This window comes from Chinchilla lanigera, unplaced genomic scaffold, assembly GCF_000276665.1.
Source record: "Chinchilla lanigera isolate Chin_1 unplaced genomic scaffold, ChiLan1.0 scaffold00050, whole genome shotgun sequence".
NCBI lineage: Eukaryota > Metazoa > Chordata > Mammalia > Rodentia > Chinchillidae > Chinchilla > Chinchilla lanigera.
Window position 1 is genome coordinate 17,800,771 of NW_004955451.1, and position 20,867 is coordinate 17,821,637.

The window sequence follows — 20,867 nt, forward strand, 5'->3', positions numbered from 1 at the left end:
CACCAGCTCAGGCCACACCTGTTGATGCTGCCTGCAGCCCTGACTGCGGGAGCGTCACTGCGGCTCTGGCATGTTGCTGGGAAGGGGCCCTCTGAGCCACATCCTCAGCGCTTTTTGTTTTTTAATTCCTTTATTTTGAGACAAGATCTCACTAAGTCACTGAGTTGTTAGAGCTGAGCTCGAACTTGGGAGCCTCCTGATTTTTTTTTTTTTTGGTTGCTCTTTTCCTTGTTCTGGAGTCTGTCGCTGTGCATTTGTCTGTCCGCCGTGTCAGTCCTTGGTGACTTGAGCTGATCAATTTGTATTAGAGTGCAAATTTCAAAATTTCCAAACAAGTTTAAACTCATCTTCTCTTTATTTTGTTTTTGGTTTTTTGAGATAGGGTCTTGGTGTGTAGTCCAGGCTGGCCTTAAACTCCCTGAGGGTGGCCTCAAACTCATGGTGATCTTCCTGCCCCAGCCTCCTGAGTACTGGGATTACAGGCGTGTGCCACCACACCCTGCTTGCTCGTTACTTTGGAATCAGATAGAACAGACTGATTTGTTGTACTGTGGGCTCTGATTCTGGCCGGCCTCCTTTTGAAAAGTACATTAGTGACTGGCTGGGATCTCTGAGAAGCTGTGTTGCTGTGTGCTGAGTTTTGGAATGCTTACCCAGGACTTGAGATCACTCTGCTCTGCCCTTTCCTTCTCCTCTCCTCCCCTTCCCCTTCCCCTCCACTCCCCTTCCCCTTCCCCTTTCCTTCCCCTTCCCCTTTCCTTCCCCTTCCCCTTTCCGTCCCCTTCCTTTCCCCTTTCTTTCTTTTTTTGGTAGAGACAGACATCTCACTGTGTTGCTCAGGCTGGCCCTGAATTTCAAGGCTCTATGGATCATCCTGCCCTAGTCTTCTGAGTGCTGTGAGCCAGGTGCACACTCTAAAAATGACTCAAAAGCCAGGAGTGGTGGCGCACAGCTGTAATCCCAGTACTCTAGAAGGCTGAGGCAAGAGGATCACAAGTTTGAGTCCAGCCTGGGCAACTTAATGAGACCCTGTCTCAAAATTAAAAATTAAGGGATAGAGTATAGCTTAACGCAAAAGCCCTGGGTTCAATCCAAAGGAAAAGAAACAGAAAACATGGCAAAGCCTGGTGTGGTAGTCTGTCCCCGTAGTCACGCAGGAGGCTGAGCCTTGAGCTGGGAAACCAGCCCCAGCAACGTGAGCAGAGCAAGACCTTGTCTCCAGGAAAAGCCGTCTTGGAGGACTCACTGGCTTCGGTGCACCCTGTGCTTTGCTTTTCTCCAAATCCCAGCTGAGGCTGTTCTGTGATATCAGCTTCCTGGGATGCCTTTTTTTCCAGCCTGGCTTTGAACTCACTATGTAGTCCAGGCTGGCCTTGAGCTGGTGGCGTCTCCCCCTCCTGACACGGCCACCATGCCCAGCTCATCGGTCCTTTTAAACCTTACGGCGCTGTGTGTGGTCCTGAGCCTGAAGTGAGGGTTCCTTCAGGGAAGACAGCCACACACAGCTGTGATAGCTGCGGGCGGGTCTGCGTGTCCTTAGGAAGAAGTTATCTCAGCCCGGGGTCTGTTCCTTGCCAGGGTCCTGGGAGTCTCCTGGGCGTCTGGTTCCAAGGAGGCGATTGTTCCCTCTTGAGAGCTCCCCGGCTCCCCCATGGTGCCTCTGTGTCTCATTCACAGTGCTCACAGGTCACCCCGGATCCTTTGCCCCAGACCAAGAGAGCCCCAGCCTTGTGCACGAGAGAGCCCCCTGGCTTCACAGCCTTCCCCACCACCCGAGTCACGTGTGCCAGGAGCAAGGAGATGTGGATCTGAACGCATTTTAAAAAGCACCTGGCAAGTGCTGGGGGAGTGCCTGTCTCGCCCTGGGTTCATCCACCCATGGCAAGAGAAAAAAAAATGGCAAACTGGGCATGGTAGTAATCCCAGTACTTGGGAGGCTGAGGCAGGAGGATTGTGAGTTCAAAGCACGCTTGGGTATACAGCAAGTTTGAGACCAGCCGGAACTACATAGGGAAACACTGTCCCAAGAACAAATGAGAAAGGAAACTGCAGCAGATGGTTTTGTTTGTGTGTTTGTCTTAGTATGTAGTGAAGTTTATTGTCAATCACACAGGACAGCAGCAGGAATGGGAGAGGGGTGAAGCAGGGGAAAAGGGCACGCAGTAGCTCAGGCATCCAGAATTTATAGGGTCAGTGCCACCGACGCAAGGCGCCTCCCGCTGCCTCCGGGGGCAGCCACCCGCAGGACCCCTAAGCTCCAGCGGGTTAGTGGTTAGTGGTGTTGTGTTCAGGGCTGAATGAGGAGAAGGGCATGGCTTGTACGACTTCCCCGACTTCCCCGTCTTAGGGCCCTGGGAGCACAGAAAACCGCCAGGGTGCTGGGCCTTTGTAGTTGAATGAAGGGAAGGGAGTGACTCAGCTCCTTTGTTTCTAACTGTACTGCTCCCCTCCCCACCCAGAGCCCTCGTCCCAAAATCCTCTGAGGGGAGTTGAAGGAGGAAGTTCCATCTTCTGTAGCTGATCTGGCTGGGTAGATGGGCTCCCACTTCTCAGACTGCGGAGCCTCCCTTGACTGTGGAGTATGAGGGCGCGGAGCCCTCCCCTGAAGCTTTTGTATGGACCCTGGCACGGACGCAGGTTCTGCTCCCGAAGTGCGGTCACCACCGGTAGTTCCGTGGCTTCCTTGCTGGCTGGGCTGTTGCTTGCCTGCTTCTGCTGAGGTCTCTGGAGGTCTCTGGGCTGCGGATCCCTCTGATGCCTGTGAGGTCTCTGGGCCAGTGTGCAGTAAAGTCCCGTGGCTCGTGGTCCAGTGAGGTCTCTGAGGTTCGGTAGTCGTCCTGGCTTGCCTTGGCACATGTTACAGTCCAGTGGGCCACAGTAGCCCAGGTTCTTGTCTATGGCAAGGGAAGAGTTGCCAGGTGCACACCATGTAGAATATAGAAGTTCTTTGAAGATTGCACGGCAGCAGCAGGAATGGGCAGAAGTGGGCAGCGAGGAAAAGGAAGCAGGTGGTTTTACCCCTTCCTCACCCTCAGGATGGAGCCCAGGCCTGCACATGCTCAGCAAAAGCTCCCCACCGAACCATGTCCCAGTCCCTGTCCTAGTGTGGCCGAGGAGCCTCCGCTGCGTGGTCTGAGGGAAGTCCCCGTACCGCCTGTCCTCTCCTACACATCCCGTGTCCTCTCCCCTGGTAGGAGCAGCCCGGCCTTCTGCTGTGGTTTCACCCATTGAGCGCTGCACTCAAGGTGATGCTCACACAGTTTGAGTCCCTGATGCTGTCTTCGGGCCTGCAGCCTACACTTGGGTGTCCCTCCTGACTGGATGGACACAGGTCACAGGACGTGAGTCTCTCCCATGCTACCTGCACTTCAGATCAAGCTGGAGAAACTTGGGAAACCTCGTGCATCTCAGGAATGCAGGGCAGAGCTTGTATGAGGATACAGATATTCCACGTCGCGTCTGTTCCTCTCGAGGACCCTCACCCGGCATTCAGGAGGACCGCTGCCTGTGGCCGTACACTTTGAACTCAGGGCTTAGGGAAGTGGCAGTGGTACAGGTGTCCTTGGACAGCTGTCTCTTGGCTTGGTGCCATAGCAGTCTACAGAAAATAAGCAGAGAAAGTCAGCGAGGACAGAAAAGGCCTTGGAGGCAGAGGCCAAGCCTTGTATAGCACCCACCCTGGGAGCGGAGGGTGGCCTGGGAGGAGAGCTGCGCTCACCGGTGTCCCCTAAATGCCCCTCCTTGGCGCCTGACTCTCCAGTCTCATCTTCAGCCAGCAGGCCTGGTGAGGGATGGGCTGCTCCACAGAAAGCCCTTTGTCCTGTAGCTCCAAGCAGATGACTTTTTAAAAACCCTGCATCAGTGTTTACTTTGTCTTGCAGTGGTTTGAGTCCAGCCAATGACACTGGAGCCAAAAAGAAGAAAAAGAAACAAAAAAAGAAGAAAGAAAAAGGCAGTGAGACAGATTCAACCCAGGATCAGCCTGTGAAGGTAACAAGGAGGCTCTGTTCTCTGTGGCTGAGTTTTCCGAGCAGAGTGTTTGGGGGTAATGTAGAGGCAGCCTCTCCTCATGCTACCCCAGGGGGAAGAGAAGCTCTCTGTGCTGATCCCTGCTGCCCTGCACCCAGGTGAAGAAACTCCTCTCTGCCCCTTAGAAGACACCCAGTCCCAGGCACGTGTGCAGGGCCAGGCTCTGTGGGCACAGGCGGGCGGCGGCCCTTGTTCCCAGAGCAGTGCTTTCAGTGCCCTCTGCTCTGTCCCCACCACTGTATGTAGAAGAGCTCCATGTGCTCCTGCTCCTGCTTCTCTTCCTCTTCTTTCTCCTCCTCCTCTTATGGTACAGGGATAGAACCCAGGGCCTCATGCATGGCAGGCAGGCAGTCTACCACTAAGCCACATCCCCAGCCCCTTTTTAATTTATTTTGAGACAGGGTCTCAATCAGTTACCCAGACTGGCCTGGAACTTGTGATCCTCCTGCCTCAGCCTCCCAGAGTGCTGGGACTGTAGGTGTGCACTGTCATGCCTGGCTAGCCCTCTTCTGAAGGTAGGCCTTTACCCATGTGCAATCATTTTCTCAATTGCTATGGTCATTGTCATGAAAACCAGGAGTTCCCAGGGTCCTAGAGCATATAAGCCCAAGACCAGTGCCCTGGCATGAAACCCAGAGGTATCAGTAAGAGTGATTTTGTTTCTTCAAGAAACAACACTGCAAAAAATACCTTTTTATTCCAGGCTAAACCTTATCCTCTTGGAGGTAGGCTGGGGCGTAGAGCAGGCCTGGCCCTAAGCCCTTCTGAATCGCCTTGGAGGCAGTTTGCAGCGTTGTCAGAAAGCTGCTCTTGCCCCAGGGGCCTGTGCTGTGCTGCATGCCCCCAGTCCCGCGTGCTGAGGTGAATCTTGCATCTTACCGAGGCAGCTGTAGGTAATTTCTGTTCCGGATAACCAAACCCACCATGAAAACCCCTCATGCCTGTTGCCCACAGGTTAGCTGCGCTCTTGCCAGGCTAACCCTCCTCGAAACCAGCCTCGAAGCTTCACTGGCCCTGCACAGAGGCTGGTCTTCGTGGAGCACGAACAAAGTGGTTGCACACATCTTCTGGTCAGGCGTCCTCGCCCAGTTCTTGCCTGGAGGGACGCCCGTGGGAGTGTGCGTGTGATGACTCCCTGGGGACTGGAGCTCAAGCCCAACTTTGGAATGAGGATTTTTTTAACTTTATTTTTTAGTGCTGGGGACAGAACTCAGCCTGGTACAAGCTAAGCGTGCACTGTGCCGCTGTCACGCCCCAGAGGTGCGTTTTTACCCAAATGTCACTCACATCGCAGCTGCTCTGCTGCTTCATCAGAGTGGCATCGTTCGTTGTAGAGGGTATATTTGGTAAAAACAGCAAGAGGAAGAAAGTCACTTACGGATTTGTGCCCTTCCGTGTATGTGTTATTGGGGATGGAACGCAGGGCCTTGCAAATGTTCGCCAGGCATTCACTACCGCCTTGCAACCCTGGCCCCTGCTTGTTCTCCGCGGAGTGGAGCACAACTATTCATTACCATAAGCCTGTTGCAAGACCCAGGAGCCACGAGTGGAGTGGGAAGCTCATAAAGAGAAAGCACTCGTGTTAACCAGCGCGCAAGAAGGTGCTGAAACTCGACGTGGAATACACAAAAATTAAAACATTTTCCCCAGGATTCACAGAGATTGAGGTTTGGTAGACCCAACAGTGAGGGTCTGAGAAACAGATTTCTTTTCTTGTGCTGCTCATTGGATTATTTGATATTTTCCTTTTAGAGAACAAGATAATGATACATTTTATAATTTTAAGTACCAAAGCCGGGCATGGTGGTACATGCCTGTAATCCCAGCACTTGGGAGGCTGAGGCAGGACAGTTGTTGTGAGTTCGAGACCAGTGTGGGCTACAGAGTGAGCTCAAGGCCGGCCTGAACTGCATAGCAAGACCAAAATGCCCATCAGTAGAAAGCTGGTGCATACATGGAATGCTGGTTGTTAAAAGGGGGCTGGTTTGTGGAAGAGTCTCTAAGACACTGTCTTTTTTCTTTTTTTGTCTTTTTGAGGCAAGATTTCACTATGCAGTTCATATTGTAGCCCAGGTTAGCCTTGAACTCACAGTGATCCTCCTGCCTCAGCTTCCTGAGTGCTTGGATTTCAGGCATGCACCACCATACCTGGAGTCACAGTATCTTTTTAAAGGCAGTGTTAGGATTGAACTCAGCCCCTCCTCTGCTAAGCACATACTCTATCATTGAGTTATACTCCATTCCTCTGTAATACAGAATTTTTATCTTACTAAATTATTCAGGCAGGGCCCAGCATGGTGGTACATACCTATAATCCCAAGCTGAGGCAGGAGGATCACTGTGAGTTCAAGGCCACTTTGAACTGCATAGTGAGAACCTGTCTCCAAAAAAAAAAAAAATTCATTAAAAATAAATTACTCAGGTTGGCCTTGAACTTGGGACCCTGCTGCCTTAGTCTCCCAAGTAACTGGGATTTCAAGCATGAACCATGGTGCCTGGTTAAAGACACGACAGTATTTCATTTCTGTATTCCAGTACTGGAGATTAAACCCAGAGAGTGCTAAGGTATACATGCCAGTTTACCCCCTAGGTTTTTTTGTTTTTTGTTTTGATTTACAATGCTAAGGATTGAACCTAGGACTTTGCATATGCTAGGCAAATTCTATACCACTGACCTATATCTTCAATCCCATCCCCCGTACTTTTTATATTTTAATTTGACAATTGGTCTTTCTAAGTTGCCTAGGTTGGCTTTGAACTTGTGATCCTGTCCTGGTTTGGCCTCCTGAGTACTTGGAATTATAAATGTACACCACTACACACAGCTAAGACGTAGTTTTTTGGTTTGTTTGTTTGTTTTGTTTTTTATCTTTTTGAGACAGGGTCTCACTATGGAGTTCAGGCCGGCCTTGAACTCATTTTGTAGCCCAGGCTGGTCTGAAACTTGCAGTGATCCTCCTGCCTCAGCCTCCCAAGTGCTGGGATTACACGCATGGGTCACCACGCCCAGCCTGAAGTGTGTAAGCATTTGGAATTTCCATGCAGAAAGGTCTAGAGTTATATATGTCTCTTCTTACCTCCTTAGGTTGACTGTGGGTAACAATAAATATATTTGAAGCTAGGTATGCTAGCACATACCTGTAGTCCCAGTCCTTGGGAGGCTGAGGCAGGAGGATTGCTACAAGTTCGAGGCCAGGCTAGGCTACTTACTGAGTTCAAAGCCAGTCTGGGATACATATTGAAACTCTGCCTAAAAAAATGAATTGTATTTGAGAGCTGGGATTGTCAGGTTTACTTCCTGTGTGTCTTCCACTTTTCTGCACTGTTTGAAAATTTACCCTGAGCGTGGGTTATTTTTGTCACCAAACAACAAAGACTTAAGGAGAGAAGCCCACGGTGGCACTTGTGGTCTTGGGCGGTGCTGTACTACTGCCTATCCCCTGTGATTAGGACGGGATTGTACCCCTTCGTTGAGTTGCACGCCTTCTCTCTTGAGCTCGGTGAGTAAGTAGAAGTCTTACTAACACAATGGGCCTTTTCTCCCCAAACTTTGTCTTCCCTAGATGAACTCTTTGCCAGCAGAAAGGATCCAGGAAATACAGAAGGCCATTGAGCTGTTTTCAGTGGGCCAGGGACCTGCCAAAACCATGGAAGAGGCCAGCAAACGAAGCTACCAGTTCTGGGATACACAGCCTGTCCCCAAACTGGGTATGTGTGTTCCCCCTGCCCCAGAGGAAAGCTGTGCCCCCCTCCGTGGGGCCCAGTGCTGAGCTGCGGGAGGCCAGGAGAGGCCTGCAGACCCTCGGCCAGTGGTTTCTAGGGTAGTTAGATTTAGAGGCGGGTAGGAGACTTGTTCCAAGAGCTCATTGTTTCACAGCAGCACACACTGAGAACACTTAACAAGTCTGAGCCCCTCGCCCTCCAGTACTGACCTGGAGAAGAGCCTTGGTTGGCCCCTGGGGGTAGGGCTGTCTTCCCCTTAGCATGCTGGGATGGCCTCGTTCATCTCACAGTGTGTGATCCCAGGCTGGGAAGATCCCAGCCTCCTCCTGCTTCTTGCTGACAGGTGCCTGGTACACACAGTGTGACACTGTATTCGGTTGGGGTGGTTCTGCTCCTGGAGCACCATTTACAGGATTCAGCAGCAGCCTGAAAAAGGTATGCTGGACCTGTAAAAGGCTAGTGGAGTTAGAGGTGCCAACCCAGATTGAGCCGTAGCTAACCCTGAGGGCTCATTTCAGGGACTGCAGGTGACAGGATGTTTCTGGAAAGGTTCAGTCATGGTTCTAGGCCCAGTAAGGGCTCGGTCCCTGTTTCCTTTGTGGCCTGGAGAGTGCTGTAGAAGCCTGTGTTTTGACCCCTAATGTAAGTAACCGTCAGGTTGCTGACATCCCTGCTTCCCACCAGAAACATGGTGAGACCTGACGGGGCTGGGCCACACACCAGGAGGGGGAAAGGCAGCTCTGCCTAGGGAGGGTCCCTGCAGAGGTTCTTCCTGCTGGGCCTGTGCACAGGTGCTCTGCGATTCACCGTGGGTTACCATCAGATAAGCCCAGGTCAGCAGTGCACCCAGTGCCCAGGACATCACAGCTTGGCGCATGTGCGGTGTCAGATGTCTCCCCTTGGGTTGTCTGGCTGACCGGAAGCTGCATCACAAGAGTATTACATTGCATCTCGCTAGCCCAGGGAAAGATTAAAATTCACAATCTGAAGTATAGGTTCTGTTGAGCGTATTTTGCTTTTGCATCATTATAAAGTGGAAGGGTCCTACGTTGGGGACAGTCAGGAGGAGAGTGGCACAGAGCACACAGATGTCCCCACTGCAGACCTGCAGGTCAGCGCCACTGGGACCTTCAGGAAGCCCTGTGGTGGGCGGATACACCACCAGCCCGCTGAGGCTGAGGCGGGGGACGCAGGGCCCTCCAAGGCTGGCACAGAGTGTGGATGCCAGAGACGTCTGCAAGGCCCAGCCAGGCCTCCCCCAGGCCTTGGGCCCCAGGGTTGCTGTCTCCAGGGTGAGGCAGCAGAGAACACCGTCCTCCGGTCTGCACCGCCTGGCCTGTGGGCTGCGGTGGCAGGTGTCCTTCTTGGGTGGTCAGACCGCGTAGGTTTTGGCCAGGTTCTGTGCTCACTGGGAATTCGAAGCAGACGATCTTGCTCTGGTCTTCATAGAGGCCGACTGGGGCTCGTGGGCTTCTGCGCCGCTTCGGTCTCGTTGCTTCCTACCTAGACACAGAGAAGTCTGCAGTTTGGCTCTCAGCAAGTTCAAGAGGAAGCTGCACAGTTGCTCACGGGGCCGGGGCCTCCCGCGCAGCCTGCAGTGGGGACCCTGGTGTCGGACGGCTGCAGGACGTCCTGCCTCTACGTGTCTGGGGCTGGCCAGTGCTGCCTCCAGCTGCTCCTTAATCTTTCCACCTGTGGGGAGCTGTTGACTGTCAAATTGAGGATTCTGGTTCATGGCACCCCACCTTCACGGAGAGTTCTCATTCAGTGCTTGTGTGTAGCTGCTGTGTGCCCCGGAGGAACTTGTGCTCCCCCTTCCGGATCACGCTACCCTGTCGCTATTGTGGAGGAAAGCAGGAACTTTTCTTGCCTCAGCTGAGCCCTCACAGGGAGAATGAGGGTCACCCTTGCTCTGCATTTGCACCGTTGTGAAGTCGAAGCATGCAGCAGGTGGGAGAGAGGAGCCGCGCCTCATCTGCACTGCCTGCTCCTTTGGTCCGATGTTTCTCAAGCCCTTTGCGGTGCACTACAGTGCTGGTTTGGGGTCTTTGACGTTGGAGGGTAGAGCGTTTTAGGCAGAAATGTACAGAAGGAAAGCCCCTGAAAGAAACTTACTTTCTTTACTAAAGTAAGTTCCAAGCACCTCAGGATAACTGCATTCTTGCTATGTTCTGCAGGGCTACCTGCCACCCCTGTACTGCTGGGGTGCTCAAGAACCCTCGCCAGTGGAGGGCGGACCACAGCCCTGAGTGGGGTACCCCCCAGATACGCCCTGGGTGGGGCTCGCGGGAGGAACGGTCTGAAGCTGGGGTGCAGGGCCCAGCAGGAGGTCTCTGCGGAGCGCGTGTGGGCTCCATCCGCCACAGGACTGAAGGTGGCTCCTGAGACTGCTTTGTCGGCTTCCTGACCAGAGCTGGTTCCTCGCAGCAGCGTTGTGGGGCAGCCGGCACGCACAGCCGAGTGTGCAGCGTGAAGTGCAGACCTGAGGCGCCACCCCACTGTCTGTTCCCTGCAGAGAAGCCAGGCCCCGAGAGTTCTCCCGGACTGGCCTGGCGGCTTTTGGCTTCGCCTGGGGATGTTTCCTCCTCCGCTCCAGGCGCCCACACACCCATGGGGATGGGTGAGCTGGCCGGGGAGGGCCCTTCCCAGCAGCTCCGTGCAGGCAGTGACTCAGCCCAAAGGCACTTGTGGACTCGAGCACCGGGGGCCGAGTTGGCAGCAGCAGCCCTGGCCCACGCTCCGGGAAGCCGAGGCTGACGGGGCCAGGACTGCGCCTGGCGCCTGGAAGCCACCGTGTGGTTCGGGAAGGGGCCAGCACATCATGCTCAGTGCTGACAGCCTTGTCGCTACTCCTCTCAGACCCACTGGGATCGGTGCTGGCCACAGGCTGACAGCACTCTTCACAACCCCTGGGAGGCTGGCAGCCAGGGTTTAGAGAGAAACGTTTCCCATTCGGGAACCCAGGGGAGATTTAGAAGGATTCCAAAGAATGAGCCTCCTTGGATGCAGTGATGGTCCTGAGATCTTGCCATGCACTGGCGCTCAGTGGAGGGACAAAGGGTAGCTGGAGAAGGGCTCACGGCTGCCAAGCACAGAGTGTTCTTCAGCTGTGGGGCTGCTGGGAACAGGAAGAACTTGCCCTGGTCAACTTTTGGGCTGAACTCCTCCCTCCCGCCAGGACCAGGCAAGAAGCTCACGGCTGTGTTTCTTTTCCAGGCGAAGTGGTGAACACCCATGGTCCTGTGGAACCTGATAAAGACCACGTCCGCCAGGAGCCCTACACCCTGCCCCAGGGCTTCACCTGGGACGCCTTGGACCTGGGCGACCGGGGGGTGGTGAGTAGGCCAGGGCCTGCACACCCTCCTGAGGGCCTGAGTTGGCCAAGCTGCTGCTCCCTGGAGCTGCCCTGAGCTCCCCGCAGACAACACTGGTCCTCTCTGGGAGGCTGGGGCTATCCTGTTGCTCCTGATGTGAACACCTTTTGTCTCGTTGGTATCGGGGACTGCACCCAGGCCTTCATATGCACTCTGTCCCCAGCGCATTTTATTTTCTGAGATGTGGTCTTGCAAAGTCACGAAGTTGCCCAACTGGGCCTGAGTGTGGGGTCTGACCCTCCAGTCTCAGTCTCCTGGAGAGGTGGGACTAAGGGCTGTGCCGCCCTGCGCCAGGTCAGTGTGCACACCGCTTTTCACTCACTGTTTTGTTTTTTGTTTTTTTTTAATAATTTTATTTCCTCATCTTACTTCTTGTCCATCAGCTAATGAGTGAGCTGGGGTTGCTAATTGGGGTCCCTCCTCCCCTCTCCACCACAGCCTCCCAGAACCTCTTCTGACAGGAGGGGTTAGTTTCCCTGTAAGGAACGATGAAAACGTGAACACGGTTGTTTCAGAGTTGGGCCTTGCAGTGTTGCCAGGGCTGTTCACACCATAGCCCATGCAGCGCCCGGCCCTGGCACCTGACTAGCACCGTGCACTGCGGCCCCAGCCCCTGGCTCCTGCCATCCTGCCTCAGCCTCCCAGGTGCTGACACCACATGTGACTTGTGAGCAGCTTTTTTTTTCTTTTTTTTTTTTGTCTTTTTGAGACAGGGTCTTGCTGTGCAGTTCAGGCTGGCCTTGACCTCACTTTGTAGCCCAGGCTGGTCTTGAACTTGCAGCGATCCTCCTGCCTCAGCCTCCCAAGTGCTGGGATTACAGGCGTACGCCACTACGCCCAGCTTTGGTGAGCAGCTTTTCTTACTCTTGATAATGCTGTGCAGGAACCCAGGGCTTCAGCACCATGCTGCATCCCCAGCCCATGAACAGAATTTTTTAACAGTAAATGTGGCTCAGCAGATGGAGGGGGCTGGGAAACATGTTGAAAGGTCTTTATTTAGGCGAGGGATAAAAACCAGACAGGGTGGGACCAAGAATGGCAGCTCTCCCCCAAGTGTCTCCAGAGCGGCTCACAGAGGCCTCCATGGTGAGAGCCACTGTGCTGCCGCTGCGTGCGCTTTGCCCGCAGCTGCACCCTCCACTGGCTCAGCTTCCTGTCAAGCTGGGTGCATGGGTGTGCCAATGAGAGGGGCTGTCCGCTGGCCGGCCCTGTGCTTCTGAAAAGCTGAGAGCCGCGGGCGTTGGAGTCGGACCCCACCTGGCTGAGCGCCCCGTTTCTCCGCAGCTGAAGGAACTGTACACCTTACTGAATGAGAACTACGTGGAAGATGATGACAACATGTTCCGGTTTGACTACTCTCCGGAGTTCCTCCTGTGGTGCGTGGCGAGGCTTTCTCCTGGGTGTTTGGTTGCTTGTTTAATGTAGAAACAATAGAAATTTATTTCTTTTGGTTCTGGAAACGGCGGAGTCCACAGTGAAGGCACCAGCAGGTCTGGGCTGCGTTGAGGCCTGGCCCCTGCTCCCAGGACAGCTCGTATGGGGTGAGGTCTAGGGATGGTGCTGTCTCCCATCACTGCCGGCCCAGGGTCGCCGAGCGCTCTGCAGAGAGCTCAGCGTAGGATGCCCGTGCCTGCACCCGGCCAGGAGCCTGGCATAGTGAGTGGGTGCAGCGTCCCAACTCCTGTGTCCGTAGGAGCCCGGCTTTCAGTGGTGCCAGAACAAATGCCTATTTCAGATGGACTGACCACCGAGGGAGGCCTAGGCAGAGCACCTGTTAGATGGGAAGGCAGGCAGGAGGGGTGAGACTTGCGAGACCTGTAGGCAGGCAGAAGGGTCCCTCTGTGTCTGCTCTCCACGCCCGCACAGGTGTGTGGCAAGGGCTTTGCCTGACTGAGCCCTCTGCCTGCCTGGGCCACATGTTTCACATCCAGGACGAAGAGGCCAGGCTGGCAGCGGGAGGGGCTTCCTAAAGGGGATGGGCCAGCAGAAAAAGGCACCAGGACGGAAGCAGACAGATCACAGCTCCAGGGCACAGTGAGCTGCAGCCAGGAGAACTGGCCCCCTGAGCCTGAGGCCGGTGCTGCAGGCCACACTAGCAGGGTGGAGGCAGATGAATCAGGTGTGATGTCCTCTGAGCATGGCCTGGTGGGCTGAGCAGAAGGGAGAGCAGGGCCTCCAACCCTGTGTCTGGGAAGTCTCGGCCCTGAGAGAACTCAGCTCTTCCTCCCGGGGTGGGCGGGGCAGGGGTAGCATCGGGTCAGACCCACCACGGCTGTGGAGCCCAGGCGGCCCCCGCTGTCACACGTGTACTGCAGCCCAGCTGTCTCTTGCAGGGCTCTGCGGCCACCTGGCTGGCTTCCCCAGTGGCATTGCGGGGTTCGAGTGGTCTCGAGTCGGAAACTGGTTGGGTTCATTAGTGCCATCCCAGCACATATCCACATCTATGACACGTAAGCACAGCACCCACCCGTCACCACCATCTCGGGGAGAGGGGAGCTCAGGCTCCAGCAGAGGACGGGCCCAGAGGGACACCTCACAGGGCTGCGTGCTTCACTGAGTCCTGGCGGCATCCACCCAGTCCTGTCAGCCCGCCACAGTCAGTGACGCACTCGGTGCTCAGGCTGGGCTGGAGCCTGGGGGCCCTGGGCAGATGGCACTGACCTCCGATCTCTGCCCGTCCTTCTGGCAGCGTCACAACTCCCTGCCATGGGCCTTCTGGCTCAGAGCTGTGGGTGCTTGTAGGACTCAGATCCCCGGGGTCCCTAGAACAGCTCTGGCATAGCCTGGGTGGTCTGTGTGCTGCTTCCCTGTGAGCTGCAGGGGCGGTGGGGGGGCTCAGCCCATTCCTGGGGACACATAGGAAGGGGTGTGCTGACATCTGCTTTCCCTGGGAAGCAGTCTGCATGGTGGCCAGGGAGGGTGCCCCTTCCGACTGCTGCACGAAGGTGAGGGTGAGCCACACACCTTTTTGGAGCCCCCCAGAGCCCAGCCTTGGTGCCTGTCCCTTTCCTGCCCTCAGAGAGAAGAAGATGGTAGAGATCAACTTCCTGTGTGTCCACAAGAAGCTGCGTTCCAAGAGGGTGGCGCCGGTCCTGATCCGTGAGATTACGCGGCGGGTGCACCTGGAGGGCATCTTCCAAGCTGTGTACACTGCCGGGGTGGTGCTGCCGAAGCCCGTGGGCACCTGCAGGTAGCGGGCCGCTCCCAGGGCGCCCAGCCCTGTGGGACTCCCACCCCCGGGGGCTTGGTTCTGCCCCTAGAGCCGCCTGAGGTGGTGGAGAGGTGCCGACGCGGGGCGGGGCGCGGCGGGGCACACCCCTCAGCTTTCCCAGGAGCTCAGAGCCGGGAGTGTGGGTTGCTGTGCCCAGATAAGGCCTGCAGCAGAGGAATGCTCTGGGGAGAAGGGAACCCGGGAGCAGCTGTGCACCCTACTGCCTGGACGCCAGGCTAGCGGGGCTGGGCGTGTCTCTTGCGCCACCTACTGGCCATCTGGAGGTCTCCCTGTTGCTGTCCTCTAACCAGGGGCCTCTTAACTGGCCAGTGAGTGTCCCCTGAAGACAGGACATTTGTGTCCCCTCAGGTATTGGCATCGGTCCCTTAACCCCCGGAAGCTGATTGAGGTGAAGTTCTCCCACCTGAGCAGGAACATGACCATGCAGCGCACCATGAAGCTCTACCGACTGCCAGAGGCCAGTGGTGTCCGGGCATGGGCAGGGTGGGCCAGGAACACCCGGGGACTAGTGCGGCCAGAGTCAGAGGGGCCAGGGAGGCTGCCACAGCCACCAGACCCCCACCGATTCTGTGGCGGCTGTTTGGTTTGCTTGGTTCTTGGCTGCGCCCGGGACCACGCCTTCGCTGTGAGGCAGGTGCAGGAGCTCTTGCACCCGGCAGCCGCAGCCTGAGCGGAGCGTTTGTGGGAAGGTGCTGCCAGTCCCTTATCACACCGCTCCAGAGCAGGGACACAGGCCTGCTGAGAGCTTGTGGGAGAACTCAGGTTTCTAGGCCCGTGTTGGATTCTGGGTCTCAGCCTGGTTTCCCAGGGCACGGTGCCTCAGGACCCAAGGTGCAGTTCTGTGACCCCTCCCTTTTTTTGGGTGCTTCCAGCTACTGTCTGCAGCACCACCTTGGAAGCCTCTGCCCAGAGGGCTGCTGCTGGCTCCATGACCACTGGGCAGGACGACTGCCTGTCACAGGGCTAATGCCCTGGGAGAGGGGCAGCAGTGCCCCTCTGAACAGTGCTGCGTCCAAGAGGACCCAGAGACCTGGTGGGGCATTTTCCCCTGTCTGGGCGCGGTGTCTGTGTCCTGGGCAGGAAGAACAGTGTTAGGGCGCTGGGACGGCCAGGGTGTCCGGACCCCCTGTGGGGACAGGACCCAGGGTGGCTGTTGCCAGTCCAGGGCTGAAGCTGTCCTGGGGGCTGTTGCCAGTCCAGGGCTGAAGGAGGTCTCGTGTTCTCTGGAGGTCGGGGAATTGAGCCGTCCTGAAGGGGAAGCTGCAGGCCTGGCGCCAAAGCAGCCCTGTTTCTGGGGTGCGACTGTCAGGCAGCACCAGGCAAAGCGGTGGAGACTGCACCTGGAGTTTAGTCTGGCTGAACCCTGCCTTTGTGCGCTGAGCGTCTGGGGGGGCCTGGCAGCGCAGTGCTGCTCTGCAGGGTCATGTGTTCCTTCCGCTGAAGTATTTTCCAAGACAGGGCAGCTGTAGGCAGGGCGCTGGCCCGGTGTAGCCCAGGGAGTTGGGTGCCGGGCAGCTCCCTGCTCTGGGGCGTCCTGCACATTGTAGATGCTAAACAGGCCCTTGGCTTCAACCCAGTCAATGCCAGTAGCTCCCTCCCCAAGCTGTGATAATCAGAAACATCTCCAGCTGTTGTCCTGTGTCCCCTCAAGGACAGTGTGGCCTCTTTTGAGAATCACTGGGCTAGGGCTGGGGATTTAGCTCAGCGGCACAGCGCCTGCCTGGCAAGCGCGAGGTCGTGAGTTCGATTCCTGGTACCGGAAAACAACAACAACAACAAAAACAAGAGAGTCACTGGGCTAGAAGGACTGGAGGTCCACGGGCACAGCCAGAGTGGTCAGCTCGGCCGCAGCGTGGAGGGTCAGCTCAGAGGGGCGTGGAGCAGGGATGCAGGAGGACAGCCAGCCACAGGGTGAGGACTCGGACACATGCAGCAGCCGTGCCGAGGATAGGCCCGGGGACAGCGCATCTCATACTGCCCCTCCACCTCCATCTAGAGCCCCAAGACCGCGGGGCTGCGGCCAATGGAGAGAAAGGACATTCCAGCGGTGCACCAGCTGCTCGCCAGGTACCTGAAGCAGTTCCACCTCACCCCAGTCATGAGCCAGGAGGAGGTGGAGCACTGGTTCTACCCCCAGGAGAACATCATCGACACCTTCGTGGTGGAGGTGAGTCAGGCCTCCTGCCCCTCCCGGAAGCTCGGCCTCAGCTCTCTGTCGGCAGAGGTGCTCTTGGCCTGGCCTGGGTGAGCCCTCAAGCCTTCTGCACCAGGAGTCCAGCTTAGCAGAGTTGCGCCTAGGGTGTGCGCCACAGGAGAGGCCCGAGATGGCACAACACACGCATCTGCAGTGCCAGCTACGCAGGAGGCAGAGGCAGGAAAGTCACTTAAGCCCATGAGTTGAAAACCACTCTGGGTGACATAGGCCTGGTTTCTAAAAAGCAAAAGAGGAAGAAGAGGGCAGCAGCAGTGCCCAGCGGGGAAGGTGGCCAGATGCCCTGCCCACCACCCCGGCCCCGCCTAGCTCTGCCCCAAGGCCCTGAGCCACCGAGCCTCCCCCAATGTGCTGCTCAGCCAGAGAGCACAGCAGCCGGGTACAAGCATGGAGGACAGCGGTCCTGGGCTGCGCACCGCCCACACTGCCCGGCCTCTCGCCCCCGCAGAGTGCACGCGGCGAGGTGACAGATTTCCTCAGCTTCTACACACTTCCCTCCACCATCATGAACCACCCGACCCACAAGAGCCTGAAAGCTGCTTACTCCTTCTACAACGTCCACACTCAGACGCCTCTTCTGGACCTCATGAGTGATGCCCTTGTTCTTGCCAAAATGGTGAGGAGAGGGCAGGCACCTCAGAAACGGGCAGGGGTGGGTGGGCATGGTGGGTGCAGCTCGGGAGGTGTCAAGCCTGGCACCCTCAGGCGGGGTCCCACAGCCTGGGCCTCGGGATGGGAGGCAGCAAGCCTCTGGGAGCCTCACCCTCACAGGAGCCCCCCAGGAGCCAGCATGGCCGGGTGTGTGTGTGTGTGCACGCGTGTTGGGCTGTGTCCTGTAAGAGCTGCCACTCCAGTCGGAGCCTTGGGAATACCCTGGTCACAGCCTGGAGTGGTGGTCTGTGCCCCACATCACCGTGTCTCCCAGGAGCCAGTGGCGGGCCGAGTCTCCAAGGAGAGGAGCGGCCGACCAGGCCCATCCCCAGGGGCTCCTGGGAGGGGAGTGGGGCAGCGGGAGCAGGCGGGGTGCCCCGGAGAGGCCGAGGGAGGGGCCCCAGGAGGCCTGTCTAGGGTGGCAGTGGTGGGGCAAGAGCGAGGCGACTGCCTCTGTCCTCATTGTCCTCTCCCCACTGCCCTGCAGAAAGGGTTCGACGTATTCAATGCGCTGGATCTCATGGAGAACAAGACCTTCCTGGAGAAGCTCAAGTTTGGCATAGGGGACGGCAACCTGCAGTATTACCTGTACAACTGGAAGTGCCCCAGCATGGGTGCTGAGAAGGTACGTGCTGGGCCTGAGAGACCCCATTGCTCCCAAGGGCCAGTCCAGCTCCTCGAAGAGCTGTGCAGCGGGCCAAGGGCCTGGCCCCAGACTCGTCAGAGCCTGATTATCCGGCTTTCCCCAGAAGCCGACCGCTGTGTGGCTGGGGTGGGACGGTGCCTGCCAGGAGGCGGCTGTGGGAGTTGAGCTGCCCTGGCTAGCCACCTCTCCCGCTCAGCCCTCCAACTGTGGGCTCCAGGGGCGGGCGCGTCCCGGGTGCCATCTACCCACCCTGCCTCTCCCGTTGGCTCTCCCAGGTCGGGCTTGTGTTACAGTAACCAGCTGTCGATGAGATTCTGGATAAAGCCACTGAGGATTCCAGCCAGCAACGGAACCCACCACTTGGTCCAATCTCTCAGACCTGAGAGTCCCTGGAAGGGAGCGGAACTGAACCAGCTTTACCAAACGCCAGCGGGCTCGATGATTGTACTGCAGTGGCCTGGGCTGCGTGACGTCACCTTGGGCCATGTCTGGTCTCCGTTTTCCAGTTAATCACATCCTCATGCAGCCATGCTCAAGGGAATGTAACTGCTGAAACTAGCTCGTGATTGGCATATTGTGGAGTTAACGGGTGAATAATAAAAGTATATATTATATACATAAATATTTTAAATACCTTTCATGTCCCAAATGTTCGAGGGGGCCTGGTCTCCAACCGCAAGCTGACCCCCGTCGTCCTCAAGTTCGGGAGCCAAGGGCGGAGGTGGTGCCGGTACCCCTCAGTGGTCTGGAGCAGGACAGGAGCTAGGGCCACAGCTCCCTGCACGCTGGCTTTAGGAAGAGGGAAGGCGGAGGGACCTGCGGCTCTGTAGGCTCCCATCTGGGTGCCGGGCAGGTGGCCCTGGGCAGGGATGGTTGAGACGGGTCCCACTGAGGCCCCTTCCATCTGGCGGCCTGTCCCTGCAGGACCTGTCCTGCCCCGCAATTCCAGGGCTCTTGTGCCCTGGGAGGTTTTGCCTTTCTGGACCCCGCCTGGAGACGCCATGCCAGTTCTGAGCGCACAGCGCAGAGCAGAGCCAGAGCCTTCAGCCCTGTGCATCTCACCTTGCTCCTTGCCAGGAAGTGGGGTGATGGGCAGCCCTGGACTTGGCAGCAGGCACAGGCTTACGTGGCCACGGCCCGAGGCTGGCTTTCGTTGATGCCGCTGTGTGAACTTGTATGGAGGTTATGCCAGCTTCGCGGGCCCTCGAGCCCAGGCATGTGGCTGTCCACACAGCCATTCTTCAGCTGCGTCTGGCCCAGCTGCCCGGGGGGCCCACATTCTCGTGCAAGCTGGTGACAGCACCAGGCCGGGGTCTGCGCTGCACTCCTGCTTCTCGACGGGAAGGAAGCCTCCACCGCAGCCAGCTCAGCCTCCTTGGGTGTGCCTCCCCCAGGGGTGTGCACCGGCCTGCAGGCTCACCGTGCTCTGCCGAGACTGATTCTGCGGTCCGCAGAGCTGGAGGACGTCGTGTGCTTGGGCCGGGACTGTGCCGTCTGGGAATGCAGGCGGATGCACCAGGGGCCTCATGGGCCTCGCCCCCCGGTGGTCTTGGGTGTTGACTGCAGGCCCCAACACTTGACTCCTCCACTGCAGACTCCCAGAGCACAGAAGCCGGTGTTCTTGGTAGGAAGCGCACTGAGCCTTGCAGACGGGAGAGTCGGAGTGGCGGGGGGCCCGCCCACCCGCACAGACATCAGACTGCGGCGACAGGACACTCGCAGGACAGCACTCGTGTCTTCCCTACCCTGGGCAGCATCGAGCTGTGCACAGCCTGCCTTGGTCCTGACCAGTCCAAGCCGGGCCTCTCTCCACATGCTGCTGAGATCCGGGGTGCACAAACCCTTGGAGCAGGCTTTCCTCTGGTTGGCGGGGCCGTGAAACGGGTGCCGTGTGCCCCAGGCTGCTTGGGAAGAAGCGGAGCCCAGCACCTCCCTCTCCACTGCCCAGATCTGCAGCCTGCACCCCGACTGTTCTGGGGGACCCCGCAGCAGTCTGCTGTTGGTCTCCATCCTCTTCAGACTCTCCCTGGCTCTTCCCGCAGCTCTTCCTGGCTGCAGAGCAGCGCTGCGTGCTTGGGACTCCCCAAGGGGCCCTGCAGACCGCAGCACCGTGGCAGGCCGGCACCAGCGAGGGACGGCCCAGAGTCAGGCTGCCCAGCCTCGGGCAGCCACTATGGCACCCCTCTGCCATCAGGCCTCCTGGCAGCTGCACTAAGATGCTGCCCCCACCTGCAGGGACACACCTGCAGGGACAGAGCCAGGTGCACCTCCCTTCTGCTGCCCGGCAGCCCAGGAGCAGGGGTCTGCGGTCCTGAATTCTCTCCCTGAAGGGGACCAGCCTTTAACCAAGGCCTTGGACACTGTCCAGAGCTACCATCTGGGAGACAGCGTCAGGCCAGCGCAGAAGACAGGGTTGTCTGGGGGCCTAGAACCAGGGGAGACTGAAGCTCGGCTTTGCCAGGCAGCCCTTGAAAAGGGGCAGCGCCAGTCCCACCCATGGCTCAGAAACACCAGGAACGGCAGGCAGTGCCGCTTCTGGAAGGCGTTCTGTGCTGCAGCACGTCCATTTCCAGGGTCGAGGAGGAAAAACCAAACACACTGTTGTTCCACTTAGTACCTCGCACTGCTCTAACAAAGGAAGCAGCTGGACAAAGCTCCTGCCCTGGCACTGCGCTGCTCAGCAGGTAAGGCCGCCTTCTTCCCAGGACTCGCCCTGTGTTCACAGCGGCCCCTCCTGGGGCCGTTCAGCTCCTCCGGAGGCTGGGCGCCACGCGGGCTGCTCTGCCAGACCCCACAGCCTCTCCTGCCCCACCAGCCGGGCGGTTCCCCTGAGCCGCAAGGGCACTTTCTGGGTTTTCAGTTCAGATTTTTTTTTGGCATCACTGGGATGGAACCCAGAGCCTTGCCCTGCTATCCCAGTGCTGACTGCAGCCTCCCCCAGCTTCCTGGGGTGTTCTTTAATGAGGGGATTGCTGGGCCCCTGTTGTTGCACTTGGACAC

The 20,867-nt window shown here is 57.4% G+C and overlaps 1 protein-coding gene across 3 annotated transcripts in view; it reads left to right on the forward strand.

Moving 5' to 3' along the window:
* The window catches only part of Nmt1 (N-myristoyltransferase 1), a 27,807-nt gene extending 9,309 nt beyond the window's left edge, over positions 1 to 18,498 (forward strand). For 2 of the 3 annotated variants that reach the window (XM_005394559.2, XM_013519153.1), the window contains 11 exons: positions 3,882 to 3,990; positions 7,593 to 7,737; positions 10,969 to 11,087; positions 12,411 to 12,502; positions 13,460 to 13,576; positions 14,146 to 14,316; positions 14,707 to 14,815; positions 16,355 to 16,525; positions 17,019 to 17,186; positions 17,709 to 17,846; positions 18,143 to 18,498. In XM_005394559.2, the coding sequence (XP_005394616.1) occupies positions 3,882 to 3,990; positions 7,593 to 7,737; positions 10,969 to 11,087; positions 12,411 to 12,502; positions 13,460 to 13,576; positions 14,146 to 14,316; positions 14,707 to 14,815; positions 16,355 to 16,525; positions 17,019 to 17,186; positions 17,709 to 17,846; positions 18,143 to 18,163 (1,360 nt within the window). In that variant the 3' untranslated portion in view covers positions 18,164 to 18,498. Of the gene's footprint in view, positions 1 to 3,306; positions 3,342 to 3,881; positions 3,991 to 7,592; positions 7,738 to 10,968; positions 11,088 to 12,410; positions 12,503 to 13,459; positions 13,577 to 14,145; positions 14,317 to 14,706; positions 14,816 to 16,354; positions 16,526 to 17,018; positions 17,187 to 17,708; positions 17,847 to 18,142 lie in introns of those variants that run through there. The other variant, XM_013519154.1, reaches the window with a different exon arrangement.
* The last annotated feature ends 2,369 nt before the right edge of the window (positions 18,499 to 20,867 follow it).